This window comes from Schistocerca serialis, chromosome 2 (genome assembly GCF_023864345.2).
Source record: "Schistocerca serialis cubense isolate TAMUIC-IGC-003099 chromosome 2, iqSchSeri2.2, whole genome shotgun sequence".
Classification (NCBI taxonomy): Eukaryota; Metazoa; Arthropoda; class Insecta; order Orthoptera; family Acrididae; genus Schistocerca; species Schistocerca serialis.
In genome coordinates, this window is record NC_064639.1 from 321,452,039 (window position 1) to 321,477,306 (window position 25,268).

At 43.7% G+C, this 25,268-nt stretch overlaps 1 protein-coding gene across 1 annotated transcript in view; it reads left to right on the forward strand.

The window, feature by feature from the left end:
• The first annotated feature begins 1,112 nt into the window (after positions 1-1,112).
• The window catches only part of LOC126455951 (protein Wnt-11b-2-like), a 278,412-nt gene continuing 254,256 nt past the window's right edge, over positions 1,113-25,268 (forward strand). Inside the window, exon 1 of the mRNA XM_050091708.1 lies at positions 1,113-1,202. Coding sequence (XP_049947665.1) covers positions 1,113-1,202 — 90 coding nt within the window. The remainder of the gene's footprint in view (positions 1,203-25,268) is intronic.

Consider the following 25,268-nt stretch of genomic DNA (forward strand, 5'->3'; position numbering starts at 1 on the left):
TTTTATTTGTGTCTCACATCAGCGACCTCTTTCCTTTTCTTACTCCGCATGATGAATAATTTCTCCACTATGTGGATGTGAGGGTAATTGAGTGTTCATTTGATCCAGTAGATATCAGAATAATGATAATTTGTGACATTTTTGTTGAGTCCTGCCCAGATATGTACTGTAAATTTGTTTAATGTATGGACATGGCCCTCCTGTTCTTTTTAGCGTTTTGCCATTGGTGAAGCACTCTCCTGCTCTTTCTAGCACTTAAATTGGTGCAGCAATCCACCATCTGGTGAAAAGTCAGGCTTCAGTGCTAATGAATAGGGGTTACACAGTTTTATGATCATTGTATGTGTGTGTCTGGGATCTCCTCACAAACCACTGTATTAATTTTAACCATATTTGGCTCACAAACTGCAAACTTTATGAGCATCAGCACTGTGGGGCTTATAACCTCCTAGTTCGATCAGGAGCATTGATAATGGCAAAAACATATTTTTTCAACCTCTGGTGAGGCTCCCCTGTATGATAGACATGTTGTGAGGAAGTAGTATTAGCCTACATTATCGACCTGCTTTGCAGGGAAGCCTACACATTAGGGACAAGAAACAGTTTTCCAGCCCCTGACAAGTAAGCTGCTCTGCACCACAGGCATGTTGTGTTGGAGTAGTATTGGCTTGTTTTATCGACCTGTATGGCTGGGGGCATTTGAGGTGGAGTCCACCTCTACAGATGAGTGGTCAGCACAGCAGCATGCTGTGCAAAGGGGCCTAGCTTCAATTCCCAGCTGGGTCAGAGATTTTCTCCTCATAGGGACTTCCTCATCATACCATCCCTATCGAGACACAAGTCGCCAAAGTGGCATCAACTCAGAAGACTTGCACGAGGCGACCGGTCTAACCAACAGGAGGCCCTAACCACATTATGTTTCATTTCATTTCATTTCATTTTGATAGAGAAGGGGATGGACAGAGACAGGAGGGCAAGAGGGGATCAATAGTGGGAGAGGGGGAAGAGATGGACAAAGTGATAGATGTGGAAGGAGGAGGTGGACAGAGAGAGGTGGGAAGAGGAAATGGACAGGGAAAACAAGGGAGAGAATGAGAGGGGCAGAGAGAGAGATGGGGAGAAGGGTATGGCAGAGTGAGGGGGATAAACAGATCATCAGAGAGGAGGAGGAGGAGGAGGAGGAGGAGGAGGAGGAGGAGATGGTCAGAGATAATTGGAGATGAAGGGAGGATGGTGGGAGGGGAGGAACAGAGAGAGGGTGGAGGAGGAGATGGGTAGGGAAAAGGGACTGGAGGAGATGAATAATGAGAGGTGTTGAGTAGGAGGTGGGTAGGGAGATGGTAGAGATGGACAGGAAGAGATAGAGAGTGGAGACAGGAAGAGATAGAGAGTGGAGACAGGAGAAAATCGTCAAAAGGGGGGGGGGGAGAATGAGATAGAGAGAAGGGGGAGAAAGATGTGGACAGGCAGCGGGGAAGGAGGAGGTGAATGGGGAGAGGTGAGGAGGGGATGGCAGGGGAGGGCAGAAGGTAATGGTTGGAGAGAGGGATGGAGGAGATGGACAAAAAGAGGGTGGAGAAGGGGATGGGGATACAGAGGGAATGTGGAGGAGGATATGGACAGAAAGAAATGGAAGGATGATGTGGACAGAAGAGACAGGGGGAGGGGGAGGCAGACACAGAGAGGGGTAGGGGGAGTTCGACAAAGAAATGGGGGTAGAGGAGATATGTACAGTGTAAATGGCTAACACATAAGCAGGCAAAGCCGCAGGGAAAAGATTAGTTATCAAATATAGCGGACTTTTATTTCTGATCCTTGAAATATTCCCCTGCGATCGTAGTGCATGCTGATGTCAATACATTCTGTAATTTCTTCAGTAGTTTTCTGCCTCGAGATTGAGAATTATTCCCTTACTAATGTATCCACACTCCCTATTTCTTCCCACGAGGTACACATGCTGGTATTAACGATAAATATCGTTGGTATTAATCCCCATACAGTTTAAACAACCATGCTTATTAAGTGATTTTCTTGATACACGATGTATGCTGTGAGAACGAAGGGTTTTCTTTTTAATAAATAAATTTTATAGAATACGTAACTTTTGCTCTCGACGAAGCTCATTGTCCACCTTTTCCATGCATTACTTGTAAATTCAATAACAGAAAGAACATTCCATTAGAAAATGCTTGGCCGAAACACAAAGAAATATCATCCCTGTATCGTTGCGTCGAGGTCTTCACATTTATTCCGTTTCGCATTTCAATAATCTTCAGGGTATAAAATTAATTTTCTTAGGACTTTGCATGATATTTCACGCACAGTGGATCTGAAGCATAGAAATGCCACTTCCTCCAGTGTCTCAGAGCCATAAATCTTTTCAAATGTGTATGGTGTAGGGCGAAAGGGGTAAGCCAGAGAAGAATTGTAAAGTAAGAGTATGGGTCAGATTAACAACAAAAAGATAGGGGACTTCTTTTAATATGTAGTGATGTCAACAGAGGAACTAAGTGACCAAGCTTTCTTCAGAAAGATATATAAAAACTAACAAGAAAACCATTAAGAGATTAATTAGAAACACTTTAATCTGTAGTTGTAACGGCTGGATTCTGGGAAAAAAGCAAAAGAAAAAAATAGGGCTGCGTATATGGAGAAGAGCCTCAAAAACATCCAGTGAAGAAACATTAAAAAAATGAAGAACAAAGGGAATTGATTAACATGATAAAGAGAAGAAAAAATAATTTAACTGGCAACCTAATTCGACAAGACAGTTTCATAACAAATATCTTAGAAGGAGAAATCCCGGGTAAAAATATGAAACTTCAATATTCTTAATTGTTATTGTTGTGCCAGACGAAAAAAGGAACTAACCGGCACTATGGTAGGTTCTTAGATTTACTTCAGGTAGAAACAGCGTTGATACTACAGCACACATTAAATATTAGATCACTTTATTATAGCTTGCACAAGGTGAAATACTTAACTTTGGAAAAAATTCATGGTCATGTGAATGTCATGTGTATTTATTACCGTCAGTGAACACTAACGTATCACTTGATACGATACAAGATAGTAGTCTCTTCTCTCAATGTACAACTGACAATAAAGTTTGCTCCATAGCTCCGTCTAATACAAATCTCGCGCTGCTGGTTCTGTGGTGAGACGACGCTGTCGTCTTTGGCGATAACTGCAGAGACAGATGAGCGGCGCTTCGTTCTGACGTAGATAAGCATGCTGCAGCGATGGCGAATGATCTCCTGAGCCCTAAGGGCGTGTCTGCGCCGATGTCTCCCATCCGTGGCTGCGCTGGCAGCGACTGTGCTTACTTGTGGTTCTATCGTGTGGTACCAACATGGCCATGGGACCTCGTTCATCGGACACTACCATCATCAGTGGCATGAACTGCAGCAACTACGATCAAAGAGTAAAGATACAGGAGGCCGAAGGATGGCTACATCACAAGCAGCTGCCTTTAATGATGCTGATGTTCTTTTTTATTATCTAAACCAGAAAGTAGTCCGGCCTGTTTGTTATCTGACCCATCATAGAGTCACGAGTCTTCTTAACCAATAACCTGGCGAACTGGTGGTGGTGCAGAGGAGATTGTAATTGGGGAAGAATTCGAGAAAGAAAATTGCAAAACAACTGTCAGTAAATATTTACAGGCTTTGTAAATGATCGTGACAAATGTTTAGTTTGTTCACTGTCCTGCGTGAAATGAATGCAACGCGTTGCAAAACTATGGAAATTGACTTTAATTTCACTCTTATGTACAATATATTTAATGTGTAATTAAAGCAATGACTCTCGGTAACTGTCAGCTAATTACTGCAGTCGCCTGATATTGACACCTCTGTTCTTATGTTTAAAAAAAGAGTTTGTGATTACTAAGCCCATACTGGCACAGAAATCCAAGAGTTGCTGCCCGTTCCTGTTGGCCTCCATATCCTCTCCAAATTCACCCATAACCTTTTCATACCCTTCTGTTCGATTTTCAATCCTGGCGTTAAAATCACCCATGAGCAGAACACTGTCCTTGTCCTTTACTCTAACAACTACATCACTGAGTGCCTCATAAAAACTATCCATCTTATCTTGATCAGTCCCTTCACAATGCGAATATACTGACACAATCCTAATTTTATTGCTAGGCACTGTCAAATCTATCCACATCAGTCGATCGTTTGCATACCTTATTGCAACTACGCTGGGTTCCATCTCTTTCCTGATGTAAAGCCCTACAACCCATTGTGCTATTCCTGCTTTGACTCCTGACAAGTAGACCTTGTATTCTCCCACTTCTTCTTCTTTCTTACCCCTTACCCGAATGTCACTAACAGCTAAAACGTCCAGCCCCATCTTACTTGCAGCCTCTGCCAGCTCTACCTTCTTCCAAGAGTAGCCCCCATTGATATTAATAGCTCCCCATCTCATTACCATTTGTTTGCCAAGTCGTATCTTAGGAGTCCCTGGTTTGTCAGGGACTCCGTCACCTCCAAAGGTCCGAGGCATTTTGCTCTGATTGTTGCCAGCATCATATTTTAAGTACCAGGGAAGCAGGTTGCTAGCCTTACCCCTAACGGCTGAGGGACTAACCGGTGGATTTGGTAGTCTTTGCCGTATGAGCACAAAGGTGACCACGACTCAGAATATGTCCGAGATGCCCAGCCTATACTTCAGAACCACGTAGAAAAACAATGAAGCTACCACTAGACGCTAATGATTGAACGTCCACGACTCTTCACAGAAAGTGGACTTTGGAGGCTTGTCTGCTCTGTAAAGCAGGATAGATGGTGATCTGTGCCATCTCTGCCGAAAGAGCACAATTCTAGTGCACGCATAAGTGTTTCGGAGCACACCGTTCATCGTACATTGTTGTACATTGAGCTCCGCAGCAGACCGCCCCCTATGTGTTCACATGGTAACCCAGCGACATCGTCAGCTACAATTGCAATGGGCATGGTACCATAGAGATTCGACAGTCGATTAACGGAAGCGTGTCGGTTGTTCGGTTCAAATGGTTCAAATGGCTCTGAGCACTATGGGACTTAACATCTATGGTCATCAGTCCCCTAGAACTTAGAACTACTTAAACCTAACTAACCAAAGGACAGCACACAACACCCAGCCATCACGAGGCAGAGAAAACCCCTGACCCCGCCGGGAATCGAACCCGGGAACCCGGGCGTGGGAAGAGAGAACGCTACCGCAGGACCACGAGATGCGGGCGGTTGTTCGGGTGAATCACATTTTTGCTGCACTAGGTTGATGCTCGTCTCCACAAACGCTGTCGTCGGGGTGAACGGTGGCTCGAAACGTGCAGCACTACACTTACGCAGACTGGTACGAGCAATATTACGCTATGGGGAGGCATTCTCCTGCGCTTGTATCGGATCTATGGTAGTAATCGAAGACATGCTGACAGCTGCGAACCACCTGCATCCTTTCATGCTTTGTGTTCTTCACAGCGACGTCATCTTTCAGCAGTATAATTGTCCGTGTCTCGCAGCCAGAAACGCGCTACAGTGGTCTGTGGAGCATTATAGTGATCTTATGTAGATGCCTTGGCGACTAAATTCACCTGTTGTAAATCCCATGAAACCCATTTGGGTCGCTATCGGGCGCCATCACTGCGTGCGCAGGTCAGCGGCCCGTTATTTACGCGAATTACATGACCTGTGCGTAGACATCTTATGCCACATACCTCCACAAACCTACCAACAAACTGTCGGATACCTGATACGTAGAAACAGTGATGTATTTCGTTCCAAAGACGGACAAAAAAGCTATTAAGCAGGTGGTCATAATGTTTTGTGCTCAACGGAGTATATTCAATCACCTTTTTGCCTGTTAGGACTTTGTACCCTACCCCCTGCCCTTTATTCTCTATCATTATTTCACTGAAATACGTTCTATAGGTTCGACCTCCGATGCTGCCAGTTTTCAGAAGACAAAAAATTTCACGTAAGCTAGTTTTCATCTGGTAATAGAAAAGGAGTAACAAGGCTGAATATTCAATTCATTCATTTAATTTCGTTATCTCATCGAAGACATTCTAATGAGACTCGCAATTCTTATTTAAATATTCATTTCCATAAGAGGCAGTCAAACGAAACGAGACAGGTGGAAAAAAATAAGTTAGCTGTTTATTAATTCAAAATTAATCGTCATAACTGTTAATACATTTATCCCACTCTGAGATAAGATGGTCAATGCCTTCACAGAAAAACCTTTACGGTTGCCTAGGGAGTACTGCGATTATGAATAACGCAGTAGGCAGACTAGTTGAAGATGAATGGACATCTCCTAAAATGGCAATCACAGACGTTTGAGAAAAGGAACGTAGGTAGAAGAAAGATAACTGCGAAGAAACCAAGGGTAATAGAGAAAATGCTTCAGTTGATCGAGGAAATAAGAAAGTACAAAAATGTTCAGGGGCATTCAAGAATACAGAAATACAAGTCACTTCAGAATGAAATGAACAGGAAGTGACGGAAGCTCAGGCTAAATGGTTGTATCAAAAATGTGAGAAAATCGGAAAAGAAATGATTGTCGAAAGGACTGCGTCACCATACAGAAAAGTCAAAACAACCTTCTGCGAAACTAAAAGCAGGTGTGGTAACTCTCCACTGTACAATGCAGAGGAGAGAATGGACAGGTGCTAAGAGCACATTGGGGGCCTCTATGACAGGGAGGACTTATTTGATGACATGATGCAACAAGAAACCGAAGGCGATAGAAAGGAGAGAGGCGATCCCATGTTAAATTCAGAATTTAGAAGCTCATTGGTGGACTAAAAATCAAATAATGCAGAAGGGGTAGATAACATTCCATCGGAATTTCTAAAATCGTTAGGGTCAGTGGTAACAAAACGATTATTCACGTTGGTGTGTACAATATAAGACTGGGGTATACTATCAGATTTTCGGAAAACCATCATCCACACAATTCTGAAGATAGCAAGAGCCGACAAGTGCGAGATTTATCTCACAATCAGCTTAACAGCCCATACATCCAAGCTGCTGACAAGAGAAATATGCAGAACCATGGAAAAGAAAAATGAGAATGTGATGGTTGATGGTCAGTTTGGCTTCAGGAAAGGCAAAAGCACGAGAGAGGCAGTTTTGACGTTGCGGTTGATAATGGAAACAAGACTAAAGAAAACTATAGACACGTTCATGGGATATGTCGACCTGGAAACGTTCGACAATGTCAAATGGTACAAGATGTTCGGAATTTCGAAGACGGGTAATACACAATACATACAAGGAACAAGAGGGAAGAATAAGACTGGAAGACCAAGAACGAAGTGGTTGCATTAAAAATGGTGTAACACAGGGCTGTAGTCTTCGCCCCTGCTGTTCAATTTATACATCGAAGAAGCAGTGATGGAAATAAATGAAAGGTACAAGAGTGGAGTTAAAATTCAAGGTGAAAGGATATCAATGTTTAAAATCGCTGATAAAATTGCTATCATCGCCAAAAAAGTGAAGAATTACTGGATCTGCTGAAAGGAATGAACAGTCTAATGAGTACAGAAAATGGATTGAGAGTACATCGAAGAAAGACGAAAGTAATGAGAAATAGCAGATATGAGAACAGCGAGAAACTGAAAATCACAGTTGGTGATCACAAAGTAGATGAAATTAAGGAGTTCTGCTACCTAGGCAGTAAAACAACCTATGACGGTCGGAGCAAGGACAACATCAAAGCTTAGTAGCACTGGCGAAATGGGCATTCCTAACCAAGAGAGGTCTACTAGTATCAAACATAGGTTCTAATTTGAGAAATACATTTCTTTGAATACACTTTGGAGCACTGCATTGTATGGCAGTGAGACGTGGATTGTTGCAAAGACGAAACGGAAGAAAACAGAAGCATTTGAAATGTTGTGTTATCGAAGACTGATAAGGTAGGGAATGAGGAGTTTCTGTGTAGGATCTGCGAGGAAAGGAGTATATGGAAAAGACTAACAAGAAGAAGGGACAGAGAGACAGGATATCTGTTACATCAGGGAATGACGTACATGGTACGGAGCTGCAGAGGGTAAAAACTGTAGAGAAAGAGAGAGATAAGAATTAATTCAGCAAATAACTGAGAAGTAGTCAATAACTTTTTTATGGGTTTGTGACCGCACTGTCAATATGTAAAACTGCCGACGTTTCGGTCACTGTTGTTTAAAACAAAAACACCCTGAAGAAGGTTACTTGCAACTGTGACCGAAACATCGGTAGTTTTACATATTGACAATGCGGTAACAAACCCAGAAAATTTGTATTTACTGTGACAATGGCCGCGGAAGTCTACGTTCATAATTGAGAATGTAAGTTATAGAAACTACTCTGAGATGAAAAGGTTCGCACAGGACAGAAATTCGTGGCAGGCAGCATCAATCCAGTCAGATCATCACTGACTCAAAAAAGGAAAATGAATCCACCTCTTCGTCCGAAGCAAACCGACGGCCACAAATGTCTTTCTTCAGGCCTCCAGAAATATGGAAATCGCAAGGCGAGAGGTCAGGACTATATGGGTGTCATTATCCTGCAGCAGAATGATGCCGTTCGTTGCATCCTTGGGCGTTTGGCCTTGATGGCGTGCTTCAAGTTTTGCAAAGTGTCCGTGCACCGCTGTGCGTTAATTGTGGCATCGTGCTCCAGAAAGCCACTGAACAGCAGGTCCTTGCAGTCAAAGAAAAAGGTCATCATGAATTTTCCGGATCTGACGTGACTGTTGTTTCGAATAGGCTGTAGAAGTTCCGTTGGTAAGCCCTTACGCGTCCTCCATACAATCCCTATCTCTTCCCAAGTGATTTTCATATTTTTGCAGCGCTGCGCTAGCTGTCTAGGCACACGCTAGGTGTAATCATTGTTTGGCAGGCTATCAAATGGTTCAAATGGCTCTGAGCACTATGGGACTTAACATCAGAGGTCATCAGTCCCCTAGAACGTAGAACTACGTAAACCTAACTAACCTAAGGACATCACACACATCCATGCCCGAGGCAGGATTCGATCCTGCGACCGTAGCGGGCGCGCGGTTCTGGACTGAAGCACCTAGAACCGCTCGGTCACACCGGCCGGCTTGCAGGCAATCGCAAACATTTTTCCATGATGGCGCTGACCATCTTGTCCCACAGCGGGATAAGCGTGTTAACAGTTATGGCGATTAATTTTGAAATAATAAACTGTTTACTTACTTTTTTCCCATCTGTCACGTTTTCATATGACTGCCCCTGATACGTTCCATTTTACTAATGCAGAACTTGGCGTTCAGTAACAGAACCTTGGGGTCTGGAGTTGCAGAGGTGAGTGTCACTGACGTGGCATTCCGTCGCATGGTGTTCCTTGAACTAATAGTGCTTTTGCATTACGTACAGTACCAACATGCTGTATTAGTTGTTGAACCACGGAATTAAAGCGCTCTTGGTGGAGTTTTCTTCATACTCGATTTGAATTTGTGCAGTCTGACTCTGAACATTTAAAAATGCGTTGCCGGACTTAACTGAAAGCATGTCATACGGACTACACAGAGAAATACATACACTACTGGCCATTAAAATTGCTACACCACGAAGATAACGTGCTACAGACGCGAAATTTAACCGACAGGTAGAAGATGTTGTGATATGCAAATGATTAGCTTTTCAGAGCATTCACACAAGCTTGGCGTCGGTGGCGACACCTACAACGTCCTGACATGAGGAAAGTTTCCAACCGATTTCTCATACACAAACAGCAGTTGACCGGCGTTGCCTGGTGAAACGTTGTTCTGATGCCTCGTGTAAGGAGGAGAAATCCGTACAATCACGTTTCCGACTTTGATAAAGGTCGGATTGTAGCCTATCGCGATTGCGGTTTATCGTATCGTGACATTGCTGCTCGCGTTGGTCGATATCCAATGACTGTTAGCAGAATATGGAATCAGTGGGTTCAGGAGGGTAATACGGAACGCCGTGCTGGATCCCAACGGTCTCGTATCACTAGCAGTCGAGGTGACAGGCATCTTATCCGCATGGTTGTAACGGATGGTGCAATCACGTCTCGATCCCTGAGTCAACTGATGGGGACGTTTGCAACACAACAACCATCTGCACGAACAGTTCGACGACGTTTGCAGCAGCATGGACTATCAACTCGGAGACCATGGCTGCGGTTACCCTTGACGCTGCATCACAGACAGGAGCGCCTGCGATGGTATACTCAACGACGAACCTGGGTGCACGAATGCAAAACGTCATTTTTTCGGATGAATCCAGATTCTATTTACAGCATCATGATGGTCGCATCAGTGTTTGGTGACATCGCGGTAAACGCACATTGGAAGCGTGTATTCATCATCGCCATACTGGCGTATCACCCGGCGTGATGGTATGGCGTGCCGTTGGTTACACGTCTCGGTCACCTATTGTTCGCATTGACGGCACTTTGAACAGTGGACGTTACATTTCAGATGTGTTACAACCCGTGGCTCTACCCTCCGTTCCATCCCTGCGAAACCCTACATTTCAGCAGGATAATGCACGACCGCATGTTGCAGGCCCTGTACGGGCCTTTCTGGATACAGAAAATGTTCGACTGCTGCCCTGACCAGCACATTCTCCAAATCTCTCATCAATTGCAAACGTCTGATCCATGGTGGCCGAGCAACTGGCTCGTCACAATACGCCAGTCACTACTCTTGATGAACCGTGGTATCGTATTGAAGCTGCATGGGCAGCTGTACCTGTACACGCCATCCAAGCTCTGTTTGGCTCAATGCCCATTCGTATCAAGGCCGTTATTACGGCCAGAGGTGGTTGTTCTGGGTACTGATTTCTCAGGATCTATGCACCCAAATTGCGTGAAAATGTAGTCACATGTCAGTTCTAGTATAATATATTTGTCCTATGAATACCCGTTTGTCATCTGCATTTCTTCTTGGTGTAGGAATTTTAATGGCCAGTAGTGTAGTTAGGCTATCGTTAGGTATATAAATGTACAGATATTTTTGTAAGTTTTCAATAGCACATGATTAAAATTAATCGTCGTCTTTCAGATTCCCTGTGGAGCTTTTACTAGACATGTTCCGAAACACGGCAATGCATATCAACGCACGGTGTTCGAAGAAACATAACTGGAGTAATGAGAGAAAACACGCCTCCTGTAGTTTTGAATCGCAACGAAAGAAGCTGCTGTCCGAACGAAAGATTCCATCAAAGCCACTTTGTACCACTTTCTTCTTATTTTGCTGCTTAAAATCTTAAAAAAAATCGAGATTCTTTAAAGATACAGTGGGACGAAATATGTGTGAAAGATGAAAATTAGTAACTGTCACAGCCTGAAATGCAGGCAGTTATCGGCGTCTGCAGTAAGAGAAAATCCTGTTTCACTAAGTTTGAGCACTACAAAAATATGCATATTGCTTTTTCGAGTTGGATTGCTCGTTCCGGGTCTCGGGCGCATTAAATTACGACGCGCTGAAAACTCGAAGCACTTTAGTCGAGAGTCAGCTTTCACATTAGAAGAACGCAGGAGAACTTAGCAGCCTGCGGACCAGTTTCACCGGTTATTGTGTTGGCGAGTTCTCGCCCGAGGTGCTTTCGTCGCCGGCGGACCGTGGGAACCCTTGTTTCTGGAGGAAGACGTCTGTCGACCCGCCCCGGCTCAGAGGTTAATGGATGTCCGTAAAATACGATACCCGCAGGTCACCTCCTCTCCCTCACTCTCTCTTACGTGGGCCTTTGTGGCCGGCCGAGTCATGGCGGAACGTGGCAGCACCAGGAAGTACTTTTACCACCGTTATCTTTGGGGGAAGTGGCAACAAAACGGCTATTCACGTTGGTGTGTAGAACATATGAGTCTGGCGATATACCATCTGACTTTCGGAAAAGCATCATCCACACAATTCCGAAGACGGCAAGAGCTGACAAGTGCGAGAATTATCGCACAATCAGTTTAACAGCTCATGCATCGAAGCTGCTTACAAGAATAATATACAGAAGAATGGAAAAGAAAATTGAGAATGCGCTAGGTGACGATCAGTTTGGCTTTAGAAAAAGTAAAGGGACGAGAGAGGCAATTCTGACGTTACGGCTAATAATGGAAGCAAGGCTAAAGAAAAATCAAGACACTTTCATAGGATTTGTCGACCTGGAGAAAGCGTTCGACAATTTAAAATGGTGCAAGCTGTTCGAGATTCTGAAAAAGTAGGGGTAAGCTATAGGGAGAGACGGGTCATATACAATATGTACAACAACCAAGAGGGAATAATAAGAGTGGACTATCAAGAACGAAGTGCTCGTATTAAAAAGGGTGTAAGACAAGGCTGTAGCCTTTCGCCCCTACTCTTCAATCTGTACATCGAGGAAGCAATGATGGAAATAAAAGAAAGGTTCGGGAGTGGAATTAAAATACAAGGTGAAAGGATATCAATGATACGATTCGCTGATGACATTGCCATCCTGAGTGAAACTGAAGAAGAATTAAATGATCTGCTGAACGGAATGAACAGTCTAATGAGTACACAGTATGGTTTGAGAGTAAATCGGAGAAAGACGAAGGTAATGAGAAGTAGTAGAAATGAGAACAGCGAGAAACTTAACATCAGGATTGATGGTCACGAAGTCAATGAAGTTAAGGAATTCTGCTACCTAGGCAGTAAAGTAACCAATGACGGACGGAGCAAGGAGGACATCAAAAGCAGACTCGCTATGGCAAAAAAGGCATTCCTGGCCAACAGAAGTCTACTAATATCAAGTACCGGCCTTAATTTGAGGAAGAAATTTCTGAGGATGTGCGTCTGGAGTACAGCATTGTATGGTACTGAAACATGGACTGTGGGAAAACCGGAACAGAAGAGAATCGAAGCATTTGAGATGTGGTGCTATAAACGAATGTTGAAAATTAGGTGGACTGATAAGGTAAGGAATGAGGTGGTTCTACGCAGAATCGGAGAGGAAAGGAATATGTGGAAAACACTGATAAGGAGAAGGGACAGGATGATGGGACATTTGTTAAAGCGTCAGGGAATGACTTCCATGGTACTAGAGGGAGCTGTAGAGGGCAAAAACTGTAGAGGAAGACAGAGATTGGAATACGTCAAGCAAATAATTGAGGACGTAGGTTGCAAGTGCTACTCTGAGATGAAGAGGTTAGCACAGGAAAGGAATTCGTGGCGGGCCGCATCAAACCAGTCAATAGACTGATGACAAAAAACAAAAACAAAAATGGCGAGGATGATCAGTCCTGTAATTCCAATGTCTACACGCATGTCCGAACCACAAAAACGAACTTAACGCGTGTGGCGGAGGGTACTTTGTATACCAGTTTTCTATTCGAGGGTGACGCACGGGAAGAACAATAATTATTATTGGTCTTCTGCGCATGAGCTCGAATTTAATTTTATTTGCACGGTCTTTCCGTGATGTACAGGAGGCATGACAAATACTTCTTCAAACTTTGGGGACGGTTTCATTACACCAAAACAGACAAAGTTCATATAAAGATACAATGGAGCGCCAAGGAAATTGGTATGGGCATGCGTATTAAAATACGGAGATACGTAAACAGGCAGAATACGGCGCTGCGGTCAGCAACCTCTATATATAAGACAAAAAATATCTCGCGCAATTGTTAGATCGGGTACATAAGACAACAAGTGTCTAGCGGAATTGTTAGACCGGGCACTGGTTATACAATGGCAGGTTATCAAGATTTAAGTGAGTTTGAACATGGCATTATTGTCGGCGCACGAGCGATGGGACACTGCGTCTCCGAGGTAGCTGTGAAACGATCATTTCACGAGTGTACCGTGAATATCAGCCGTCCGGTAAAACATCATATCTCCAACATCGCTGCTGCTGAAAAACGATCCTATAAGAACGGGACCAATGTCGACTTAAGAGAATCGTTAAACGTGACAGAAGTGCAACCCTTCCGCAAATTGCTGCAGGTTTCAATTCTGGGCCATCAAGAAGTGTAAGCCTGCGAACCATTCAACGAAACATCATCGATATGCGCTTTCAGAGCCGAAAGCCCACCCGTGTACCGTTATGAAGGCACCACATAAATCTTTATGCCTCGCCTGGGCCCATCAACACCGACATTTGACTGTTGATGACTGGAGGCGTGATGCCTGGTCGGACGAGTCTAGTTTTAAATTGTATCGAGCGGATGGACGTGTACGGGTATGAAGAAAACCTCATGCATCCATGGATCCAGCATGTCAGCAGGGGACTATTCAAGCTGGTGGAGGCTCTGTAATGGTGTGGGGCGTCTGCAGTTGGAGTAATATGGGACCCCTGATACGTCTAGATACGGCTCTGACAGGTGACACATACGTAAGCATCCTGTCTGATCACCTGCATCCATTCATGTCGATTGTGCATCTCTACGGATTTTGAAATTCCAGCAGGACAATGCGACACCTCACACGCCGAGAATTGCTACAGAGTGGCTCCAGGAACACTCTTCTGTGTTTAAACACTTCCTCTGGCCACCAAACTCCCAAGACATGAACATTATTGAGCACATCTGGGATGTCTTGCAATGTGGTATTCAGATGAGATCTCCACCTCCTCGTACTCTTACGGATTTATGGACAGGCTTGCAGGATTCATGGTGTCAGATCCCTCCAGCACTGCTTCAGACACTATTCGAGTCCATGTCACGTCGTGTTGCTGCACTTCTGCGTGCTCGCGGGGACCCTACACGATGTACAATTTCTTTGGTTCTTCATTGTATATTCTAAAATTCTTTATTTTCGAGTTACTAATGAAAGTTTACAATTTAGATGATTGGTGCTCATCAACAACTCATAACAAATGCTCTAAGTGTGCTCCTTTTGCTTCTAAACACGCACGCACTCGTCAAATCACTGCCTATCGCACACTACCAAATACTCCTGATTGTTTCGAATGCTTTCGCTGGCTTCCATAAGACATCTATCAAGAGTGTCAGCAGGGTGCTTGAGATGTCCCAGATAAAATAATCCAAATGACTGGGGTCGGAAGAACGTGCAGGCCATGGAAAAGGTCCTCCTCTAACTACGCGTAGGTCATTGTAGATACTAGGCGGTGCACCTCGACCAATTACACTGAAATGTGCTGGATCTCCATCCTTCATAAACTACATTTTTCTTCTTGTTTGCAGGGGAAGATATTCTAATACGCCTTGGAGGGTATTCTGAGTAAAGTCCCTGCACGCAGCATCCGTAAGACGTGGTGGCGGAATGTGTGGCCCTACCAGACAATCACAGTAAGGACACACAGTAATCTTAAAGTGATGCTGATGTCCAGCCTGTACTACAGCACAAAGATTGCGATCCGTCCATATATGTTGGTCGTGGAAACTTGTTATTCTATCTTTTCCAAAAGTAACTCAGTGAAAGAAAACTGAAGAGACAAATAATGGATTGGCAGGAAGCTGGTGGGTGTCGGCAGACGTAAGGTCCCGCACACGTTGAAGATGATACGGATACATGAGCTGGTCACGAACCATCCTCCATACTAAACTTAGAGATGTACCACATGCCAGGGCCACCTGTCTTGCTCCCGTAGAATGTACTCTTCCTAGTCAAACATAGAAGAAATACGTGGTCTACCTCGGTCTATATAGGTTGTGATGATGAAGTATCCTATTTCACCAACGCTACGGTGCCCAACACTGAAGATTTACCGAGCGAGGTGGCGCAGTGGTTAGCACACTGGACTCGCATTCGGGAGGACGACGGTTCAATCCCGTCTCCAGCCATCCTGATTTAGGTTTTCCGTGATTTCCCTAAATCGTTTCAGGCACATGCCGGGATGGTTCCTTTGAAAGGGCACGGCCGATTTTCTTCCCAATCCTTCCCTACCCCGAGCTTGCGCTCCGTCTCTTATGACCTCGTTGTCGACGGGACGTTAAACACTAACCACCACCACCACCACCATCACTGAAGATTTAATGGCTCGGCTGTCTTCTGTCTGGAAAAGCCGTCTGATACAGCCGTGCAGTCTCGTATCGGAAGTAGATAAAAACCATGTCTGTCTGCTCTCGAAATAAATATCTTGCCATGTCTGAACGGAGCACTTTCAGTTAAGCCACTACCTGCAGTACATGTACACAATGGACACGTTGAAGACAGGCGAATGACGAATGTAAACATGTCCTCCTGGTAACACAACGCCATCTGGGATAAAATGAATCACACAGGTACATAAATAAGTGAAGATGTTGGGTTGTACCTGTAAAGCAGTTGAGCGTCAACTTTCATGTGTAACTCGAAGACGAAGGATTTTCGGACATATGTTTGCATCAACTTTTCTTTCTCGTTTCGGTGTAAGGAACCTTTTCCCGAAATTTGTAAACATTTTTTTGAAAAACCTATACAGAAAAGTATGCAGTACCTTGGTCATCTTAATAGTGAATCACACTATGATATACAAAGCCTCTTTTGCAGCGCCTGCCAATGGACTTAAATGAGCATCTCCGAGTCGCTTTCACGCTTATTAAATGAAAGCGTGACGAAATGTTCTTAGGATGTTCTCTATCTACTCTACTAATCACATCTGGTATGTATCCCAGATTGACGACCAATATTCATGTATATGTCGAAGAAGCGCTTTGTGATCTAACTCCTTTGTAGGAGGACTACGCTTCCCGAGGTTTCTTCTAATAAATCTCATTCTGACATCTGCCTTTCCTGTGATAAGTTTTACGTGGACGTTCCGCTTTAGACAGTTGCTTACCCTTACACCCAAATATTTAACGGATGTAATTCTTTCCTGCAGTGGTGTAGTCATACAATAACTGGCCATTCCGCATATCTATGAGCAATACGTTAGTTTTTTCTACGACGAAGGTCAACTGCCGATCACTGCACCAAGCGTCAATCATCTGTACTGGCGATTTATACGGGAATAAAATGCAACAAGTCGTTTTTTGAATTCTGATGCGACTTACTGTTAACTAGTTTTCAAGCCACTGCAGGCTCATATTCATATGGAGATGTTACAGGAAAATTATCTGGATAATGTGTAGTTAGACACTACGGTCGTGGTGCTGATGGATATAACGGAAATTGAGTTAATGGAATATTTTTGAAATGTTCCATAAATACTTCCTTAGCTAAATTTCCTTAGCGTCTAACTGCACATTATCCAGATAATTCTTTACAAGAAAATGTCAATTGTCCTATTTGTATGGTAATTTGCTGCGTATATTAAGCTGTAAGGGGCAGTCAAATAGAAACGAGGGAAATGGAAAAAAGTGAGTAAACTGTTTATTATTTCAAAAGTAATCGCCATCACTGTCAATACAGGTCCAGTCACATTAATGTAATCACCTGTGAGACGCCTGAATAACAGGAGTAACCCATTCAATTACAGACCCATATCACTGACCTCAATTTGCAGTAGGATTTGGAGCATTGCTGTACTCGAACGTTATGAATCACCTTGAAAAAAAAATGACTTATTGATACATAACCAACACGCGTTCAGAAACAATCGTTCTTGTGCAATCTTATCCCCATGAAGTAATCAGTGCTGTCGACAGGCGATCTCATATCGATTTCCAGAAGGCTTTTCACACCGTTCCTCACAAGCGACTATTAATCAAATTCCGTACATATGGAGTATCGTCTTAGTTGTGTGACTGGATTCGTGATTTCCTCTTAGAGAGGTCACAGTTCGTAGTGACAGACTGTAAATCAACGAGTAGAACAGAAGTGATATCTGGCGTTCTGCAAGACGGTGTCATAGGCCCTCTGCTGTTCCTGATTTACATAAATGATCTAGGTGAAGATCTGAGCAGCCCCCTTAGACTGTTTGTAGATGACGCTGTAACTTACCGTCTAGTAAAATCATCAGACGATCAATTCCTTACTAGCCGAGCGGTCTAAGGACGCTGCAGTCATGGACTGTGCGGCTGGTCCCGGCGGAGGTTCGTGTCCTCCCTCAGGCACGGGTGTGTGTGTGTGTGTGTATGTTTGTCCTTAGGATAATTTAGGTTAAGTAGTGTGTAAGTTTAGGGACTGACGACCCCAGCAGTTAAGTCCCATAAGATTTCACACACATTTTTTTCGATCAATTCCAATTACAAAATGATCTAGACAGAATTTCTGTATGGTGCGAAAAGTGGCAATTAGCACTAAACAAAGAAAAGTGTGGGGTCATCTACATTGGTACTAAAATAAATCCGATAAATTTTGGGTATACGATAAATCGCACAAATCTAAGGGCTGTTAAGTTGATTAAATATCTAGGAATTACAATTACGAGCAACTTAAATTGGAAAGACCACGTAGATAATACTGTGGGGAACGCGAAACAAAGACTGTGCTTTGTTGGCAGAACACTTAGAAGATGCGACAAACACTCTAAAGAGACAGCCTGCATTACACTTGTCCGTCCTCTGCTGGAATATTTCTGCGCAGTGTGGGGTCCTTACCAGGTAGGATTGACGGAGGACATCGAAAAAGTGCAAAGAAGGGCAGCTCGTTTCATGTTATCGCGCAATAGGGGTGAGAGTGTCACTGATATGATACACGAGTTGAGGTGGCAGTCACTGAAACAAACGCGGTTTTCTCTGCGGCGAGATCTATTTAGGAAAACATTTTGTTGAGACCCACCTACGTAGGGAGAAATTATCATCATATTAAAAGAAGAGAAATCAGAGCTCGAACGGAAAGATTTAGGTATGCCTTATTCCCATGCGCCATTCGAGAGTGGAATGGTAGGGATGAAAATGGTTCGATGAACCCTCTGTCAGGCACTTAAGTGTGAATTGAAGAGTAACCATGTAGATGTAGAACAGCGTGGACGTGTACAAAGTGAGTCAGTGAGGTTCTGGTAGGTACCGACAGGGACATGGAGCCATACCGACCCCGCTGCCGTGACCAGCTGCACTGGTTTCCCTGTTGAGGATCCATCGATCTAAGTGGTCCACATATTCTAGATTGGCTTTTAATCCGGGGAGTACGGTAAACCGATCCTTGTGCTTTTCGAACCATACATGTACATTACGAGCTGCGTGACACGTCGCATTGTCTTGCTGGTAGGAGCCATTGTGGCAAGGAATGAAAAAACTGCATATAGGACATGCCGCCAAGGATAGATGAATATGTGTGCGCCTTCCACAATGACAAGATCACCCAGAGAATGCCATGAAAGCATTCCCAATGCCGTAACGCTCCCTCCTCCGGCCTGTACCCTTCGAAAGTATGTTGCAGGATAGTACACGATAAGTTCCATTTGTCCAATGGAGTATAAAATGTGTTCCTTCTGAAAAGGTCACCTGTCGTCACCTCGCCAGTTGCAGACCTGGCGTGAAAATTCGAGACTCCGGCCCCGACGAACAGCAGTCAGCGTGGGTGCATGTACAAGGCGCCTGCTGCGGAGGCCCGTACACAGCACCGTTCGCTGAACGGTCGTTAAGGAGACACTGTTGGTAGCCCCTCGGTTTATCTGGGCAGTCACTTGCTGAACAGCTGCACATCTAGAATGAGATTTTCACTCTGCAGCGGAGTGTACGCTGATATGAAACTTCCTGGCAGACTAAAGCTGTGTGCCGGACCGAGACTCGAACTCGGGACCTTTGCCTTTCGCGGGCAAGTGTTCTACCATCTGAGCTACCCAAGCACGACTCACGACCAGTCCTCGCAGCTTTAATTCATCCAGTACCTTGTCGCCTACCTTCCAAACTTCACAAAAGCTCTCCAGCAGACCTTGCAGAACTAGCACTCCTGGAAGAAAGGAAGTTTCATATCAGCGCACACTCCGCTGCAGAGTGAAAATCTCATTCTGTAAACATCCCCCAGGCTGTGACTAAGCCATGTCTCCGCAATATCCTTTCTTTCAGGAGTGCTAGTTCTGCAAAGTTCGCAGGAGAGCTTCTGTAAAGTTTGGAAGGTAGGAGACGTAGTACTGGCGGAAGTAAAGCTGTGAGGACGGGTCGTGAGTCGTGCTTGGATAGCTCAGATGGTAGAGCACTTGCCGTGAAAGACAAAGGTTCTGAGTTCGAGTCTCGGTCCGGCACACAGTTTTAATCTGCCAGTAAGTTTCAGCTGCACGTCTATTCGCCAGTAAACATCTCCGCACCCTTCGTTCACCCCGTTATCTACCGAGCGAGGTGGCGCAGTGGTTAGCACGAGGACGACGGTTCTAAAACGCATCCAGCCATCCTGATTTAGGTTTTCTGTGTTTCCCTAAATCGCGTGCCAGGATGGTCCTTTGAAAGGGCATGGCCAACTTCCTTCCCCATCCTCCCCTAATCCGATGGTACCGATGACCTCGCTGTTTGGTTCCCTCCCCAGAATCAATCAATCAACCTGTTAACTTTCTTCATACAATAATTTACCAACAGCCGTATGTATTGTAGAAATTTATTTTATGAACTTCTTATATGCAACCAACTTCGGCATTACATTGAGCCATCTTCAGGCCCCCTCACGCCATAGTCGTAAGATCGCTATACACGGAAGGAGCCATATAACTGGATCCGTGAAACAAATCGCTATGCAACAGCTCTTGGTGTCCAGGCGACACAGACTGGGGCGGTTTGCAAACATAGATATTTGATCGCCTGGCTACCAAGAGCTGTTGCATAGCGATTTGTTCACGGAGCCACTTATATGGCTCCTTCCGTGTATAGCGATCTTACGACTATGACGTGTGGGGCCTGAAGATGGCTCAATGTAATGCCGAAGTTGGTTGCATATAAGAAGTTCATAAAATAAATTTCTACAATACATACGGCTGTTGGTAAATTATTGTATCAAGAAATACATGTCAGCCGCTGTCCCACAGTCCATAATGGATCAACAAAGAACCTGTTATCTTCGCCCGTGGGACAGAGAGTTGCCTCGACACCGTTTTGTACAGAGCCGTTTTATCATGCAAGGTATACTACAACCACTGCGGCATGCGGACAGTTTACAAATTTAGTCGTTTCAGAAATGCTTCCACTCTTTATATTCCCTCAACTTTCAGTGCTGCCACCTGCCATCTGTGAGTGCCCGCGGTGGCTCAGATGGATAGAGCGTCTGCCATGTAAGCAGGAAATCCCAGGTTCGAGTCTCGGTCGGGACACACAGTTCCAACAGTCCCCGTTGATGTATATCAACGCCTGTTGACAGCTTAGGGTCTTGATTTAATTATCATTTCAATATTCATTGTCGTCTTTCTAATATGCAGCATAGTCTAAAATAGTTGGTGGTGGCGTGTTTGTTGTAGTCAGTAGTAGTATTCAAATGGTACAATTTTTGAAACGTTCATTGAAAACGTGAGTCTAATTTCCGATTTGTTGTCAAAAATACATGTTTCAATCCGTAGGTACGCACAAAACGTCATTCGAAATTGTGCTAAACGCATTCTCTAAAAATTATTTCAAACAATTAGTTCATGAGACGATTCGACTAGTAAACGACTGTGAAAACACACTTGACCTCTTCATCAAAACTGTTACAGGAACTGGTGAACACAAGGTTGTCGTAGGGAGACTGAATACCGTAACTCCAAAATCCAACATAAATAAACGAAAAATATATCTATTCAAAAACCAGATGCATCCTCCTCGGGCTTTTCTGAGAGACAATCTCGACTCTTTCCAAATTAACGCTGTTTAATGTATACCAGATGTGGCATGAATTCAAAGAAATAGTATCGACAGCAATTGAGAGATGACGCAGCTGATCCCCCATAGTACGAAACTTCGTCTCGAAACCGAGCAGGAAATCCGAAGAGATTCTGGTTGTATGTAAGGTACGCTAGCGGCAAGACATAATCAATGCCTGCTCCTCGCGTTAACAATGGTAATGCTATCGATGACAGGGATGCTAAGGCAGAGTTTCTAAACACAGTCTTGCTAAATTCCTTCACCAAGAAGACGCAGTACATATTCCAGAATTCGGATCAAGAACAGCTGCCAACATGGGTAACTTAGAAGTAAATATTATCGGATTAGTAAAAAGAATCAACTTCAATCACTTAATAAAAGCACGTCTTCCGGTCCAGACCATATACCAATTAAGTTCCTTTCAGAGTGCGCTGACACAATAGCTCCATACTTATTAATCATATATAACCACCCTCTCGACGAAAGATCCGTACCCAAAGACTGGAAAGTTTCACAGGTCACACCAATGTTCAAGAAAGAGAACAGGAGTAATCCACTAAATTACAGGCCCCTGTTGTTAAAGTAGTCATGCAGCAGAATTTTGGAGCGTATATTGTGTTCGAACATTATTAATTACATCGAAGAGAACGGTTTATTGACACAGAATCAACACGGATTTAGAAAACATCTTTCCTGTGAAACACAACTAGGTCTTTACACACACGAACTGCTGAGTACTATTGAGAAAGGATTTCAAATTGATTTCGTATTTCTAAATTTCCAGGTGGCTTTTGACACCATGCCCCACAAGCAACGTGTAATCAAATTGCGCGCTTGTGGAATATCGTCTCACTTATGCGATTGGATTCGTGATTTCCTAATACAGAGGTCAAAGTTCGTAGTCACTGACGGAAACTCGTCGAGTAAAACAAAAGTGATTTATGGCGTTACCCAAGGTATCGTTATAGGCTCTCTGCTGTTCCTTATGTCGAGAAAGTCTTCTTTATGTCATAAGTTTCTGTTATATAACGGAAGAAAGTCGCATATTATTTTAGAAAATTATCACTGAAAAAAATGAAAACAGATGACAAAGTTTTAAGAGTGGTATCTGGTGTAGGCAGAACAAAGATTTAAAGAGGTGTGTTAAGCTGTTTGCAGAATATTAAGTTGCTTTTCTGCTGCCAGGAGAAAGAAAAATATCAGTTACATGTGTTTAAAATTTGGAGTGAAGTCAAAAGAGATTTCTTGGTAAAAAGAAAAAAAATATTAATGCATCCAAAGAAAATTGAGTTTTACAACCGACAAGAATTGTCAAGGAAACAGCACGGTAATACCGTTAAAAGTCGTGCGAAAGATTTGTAAAAGAGATGATATTCACAGGAGACGAACATTAGCTTATTGGAAGATGAACATGCTCATTAAGTAAGGGAGAGGGAGAGAGAGAGAGAGAGAGAGAGAGAGAGAGAGAGAGAGAGAGAGAAAGAGAAAGAGAGAGAGAGAGAGAGAGAATGAGAGAAAGAAAAGTGCGAAAGACAGAGTGAGAGGGGGGGGGGGGGGGGCATATAAAAAATATAATTGAAAGGATTGGCAATGAACGGTCTGGATATGTGGCAGCTGCTACTAGCCATTCGTGTATGTGTGTGTGTGTGTGTGTGTGTGTGTGTGAGAGAGAGAGAGAGAGAGAGAGAGAGAGACAGGGGAAGGACGAAGGGGGTCGGGGGCAGGCGGTGCATGGAAAAAAATATTACTGAAAGGGATATATCGACAGTGGATGTTCTGGGTGTGTAAGAGCTTTCAGTCTTAACAAACAGAAAGACTGCAGACGTAAAAGTTTCGCTGTTTACCGTCAGGCTGCTACTGTGATGGCATACGTAACACACCGCCACCATGATGGATCGTGTCTATCATAGGTTACCCATTGCACTACAGGGACCAGTGCGGTCCTCCAGCTTACGCTGTGTCGTGTGATCGCCTCGTGTCTGAGGAACATTAGTAGGCTGACCGTAGTTGCAAACCATTGTTCTAACTTTGTATATCTTGTTTAGCAACTGCTCTGTGTACTGACAGTCTCTACAGTCATTATATTCGCTATTGTGCGGGACTATAGTTGTAGGCTTTGTATTTATTAACTGATGTGTCGTGCTAGTGCATCGCATTATTACATTCCAGCTACGTCGAGGCATTAGTATCATTGTGTACGTAAATTTGCCAGACAGCACTCTTTGTCGTACATTCTTGTCTTTGTAGTTATCGAATCTGCTCAGGTTGTTCACTGGAATACCAATCAGTACTCTCTGCAATGCATTGTGTCTTGTTTAAATAAGTATTCTCCCGCAGAGGTACATTTACATTTATACGACATTGGTTACAAGCTATAAACTAAGAGTTAAAATAATAAGATGAAAATTATATCTGATTGTGTCTCATGTGAAGAGCAAGCTGGCTTTAGAAAAGACAGATTTACAGCAGAAGCAGTGTGTTAAAGCAAATAATTGAAAAACAAAGAGAGTATTGAACAAAGATACCCACTTAAGTCCAGAAACTTAGAAAAAAGCTTGTGGTAATATTAATAGAAAAAGCCGTGTATTATAACGGAGAAAATGGTGTCCACTACATTTACGATGCCTGCATGAAGACGACACGCTCATCCTAGGCTAACATGTAAAATTGACATAATATATTGACTTAAAATATAAGAGAGAAGGGTGTAACGTATTACACTTGCCTTTAACGTACTCGTACATTTGGACAATGCAATACGTGAAAGAAGGTAAACGATAAGAGCTTCTGTGTATCGTAACAACGCTAGATGTACATCAAGAGGAGGTCGAGTGGTCACTACAACACACATACCATATTAGTGAACGTTTATCTCTTAATACTTACTTGCGTTCCAGATCTACTTGAATGCCCAACGAAAAAATGTTCCTGTCGGTAAACAAAACAGGCGAATATGATCCTGTTTGAAAGACTGACTGATAAGTGGGATATCAATACCTCATTTCCTCAGCACCTTTAAAAATTTTCCCAAAAATTTAAAAATGCAAACATATCGTGCTCTTTTTAACGTGCAACGCATCTGTCACACCGAGAAGCTCCCCTTGCTGTAACTCGCTCACACGCCCTATCCCCCTCACTCTTCATCGCTCATATCCCTCCATTCCCACTTGACCCTTCTCACTTACTCGCTCATCCCAGCTAATTGTTGTTATATATTTGTATCTCTGTGTCACTGTCACCCGTCTCACAACTGCAGTCTCCTTCGTTCTGTCCCACTACTAGTGTCTACGCTCACAGTCACTGTTTCCCTCTTGCTCTCTCTTATTGCTACTTTCTTATTCATTTCTTCCCAGTTGGGCTGTCTCTTCTCACTATCTTGCTCTTCTTCGCTGCATTGTCATAGACTCTGTGCCTCATTATCACTGGCTCCCACCCACTTCTGCTTTATCCGTCTCTTTATTCCTCTGCCACTGGTACCTTCTTCTTCTCTCGTTCCCTGGCACTGCTCTGTCACTACCAACTATGTTCCACTGTCATTGTGTTTCCCCCCCCCCCCCCTCTCTGGTATTTCCATTGCCTCCTTCGCTCTCACTGTTCCACAACCACTGTGTACTATCTTCCATCATTTATTACTTTTCCATCTCTTTCACGCTGCCAATGTCACCATCTCTCTCAGCATAAAACAGTGCGAATATG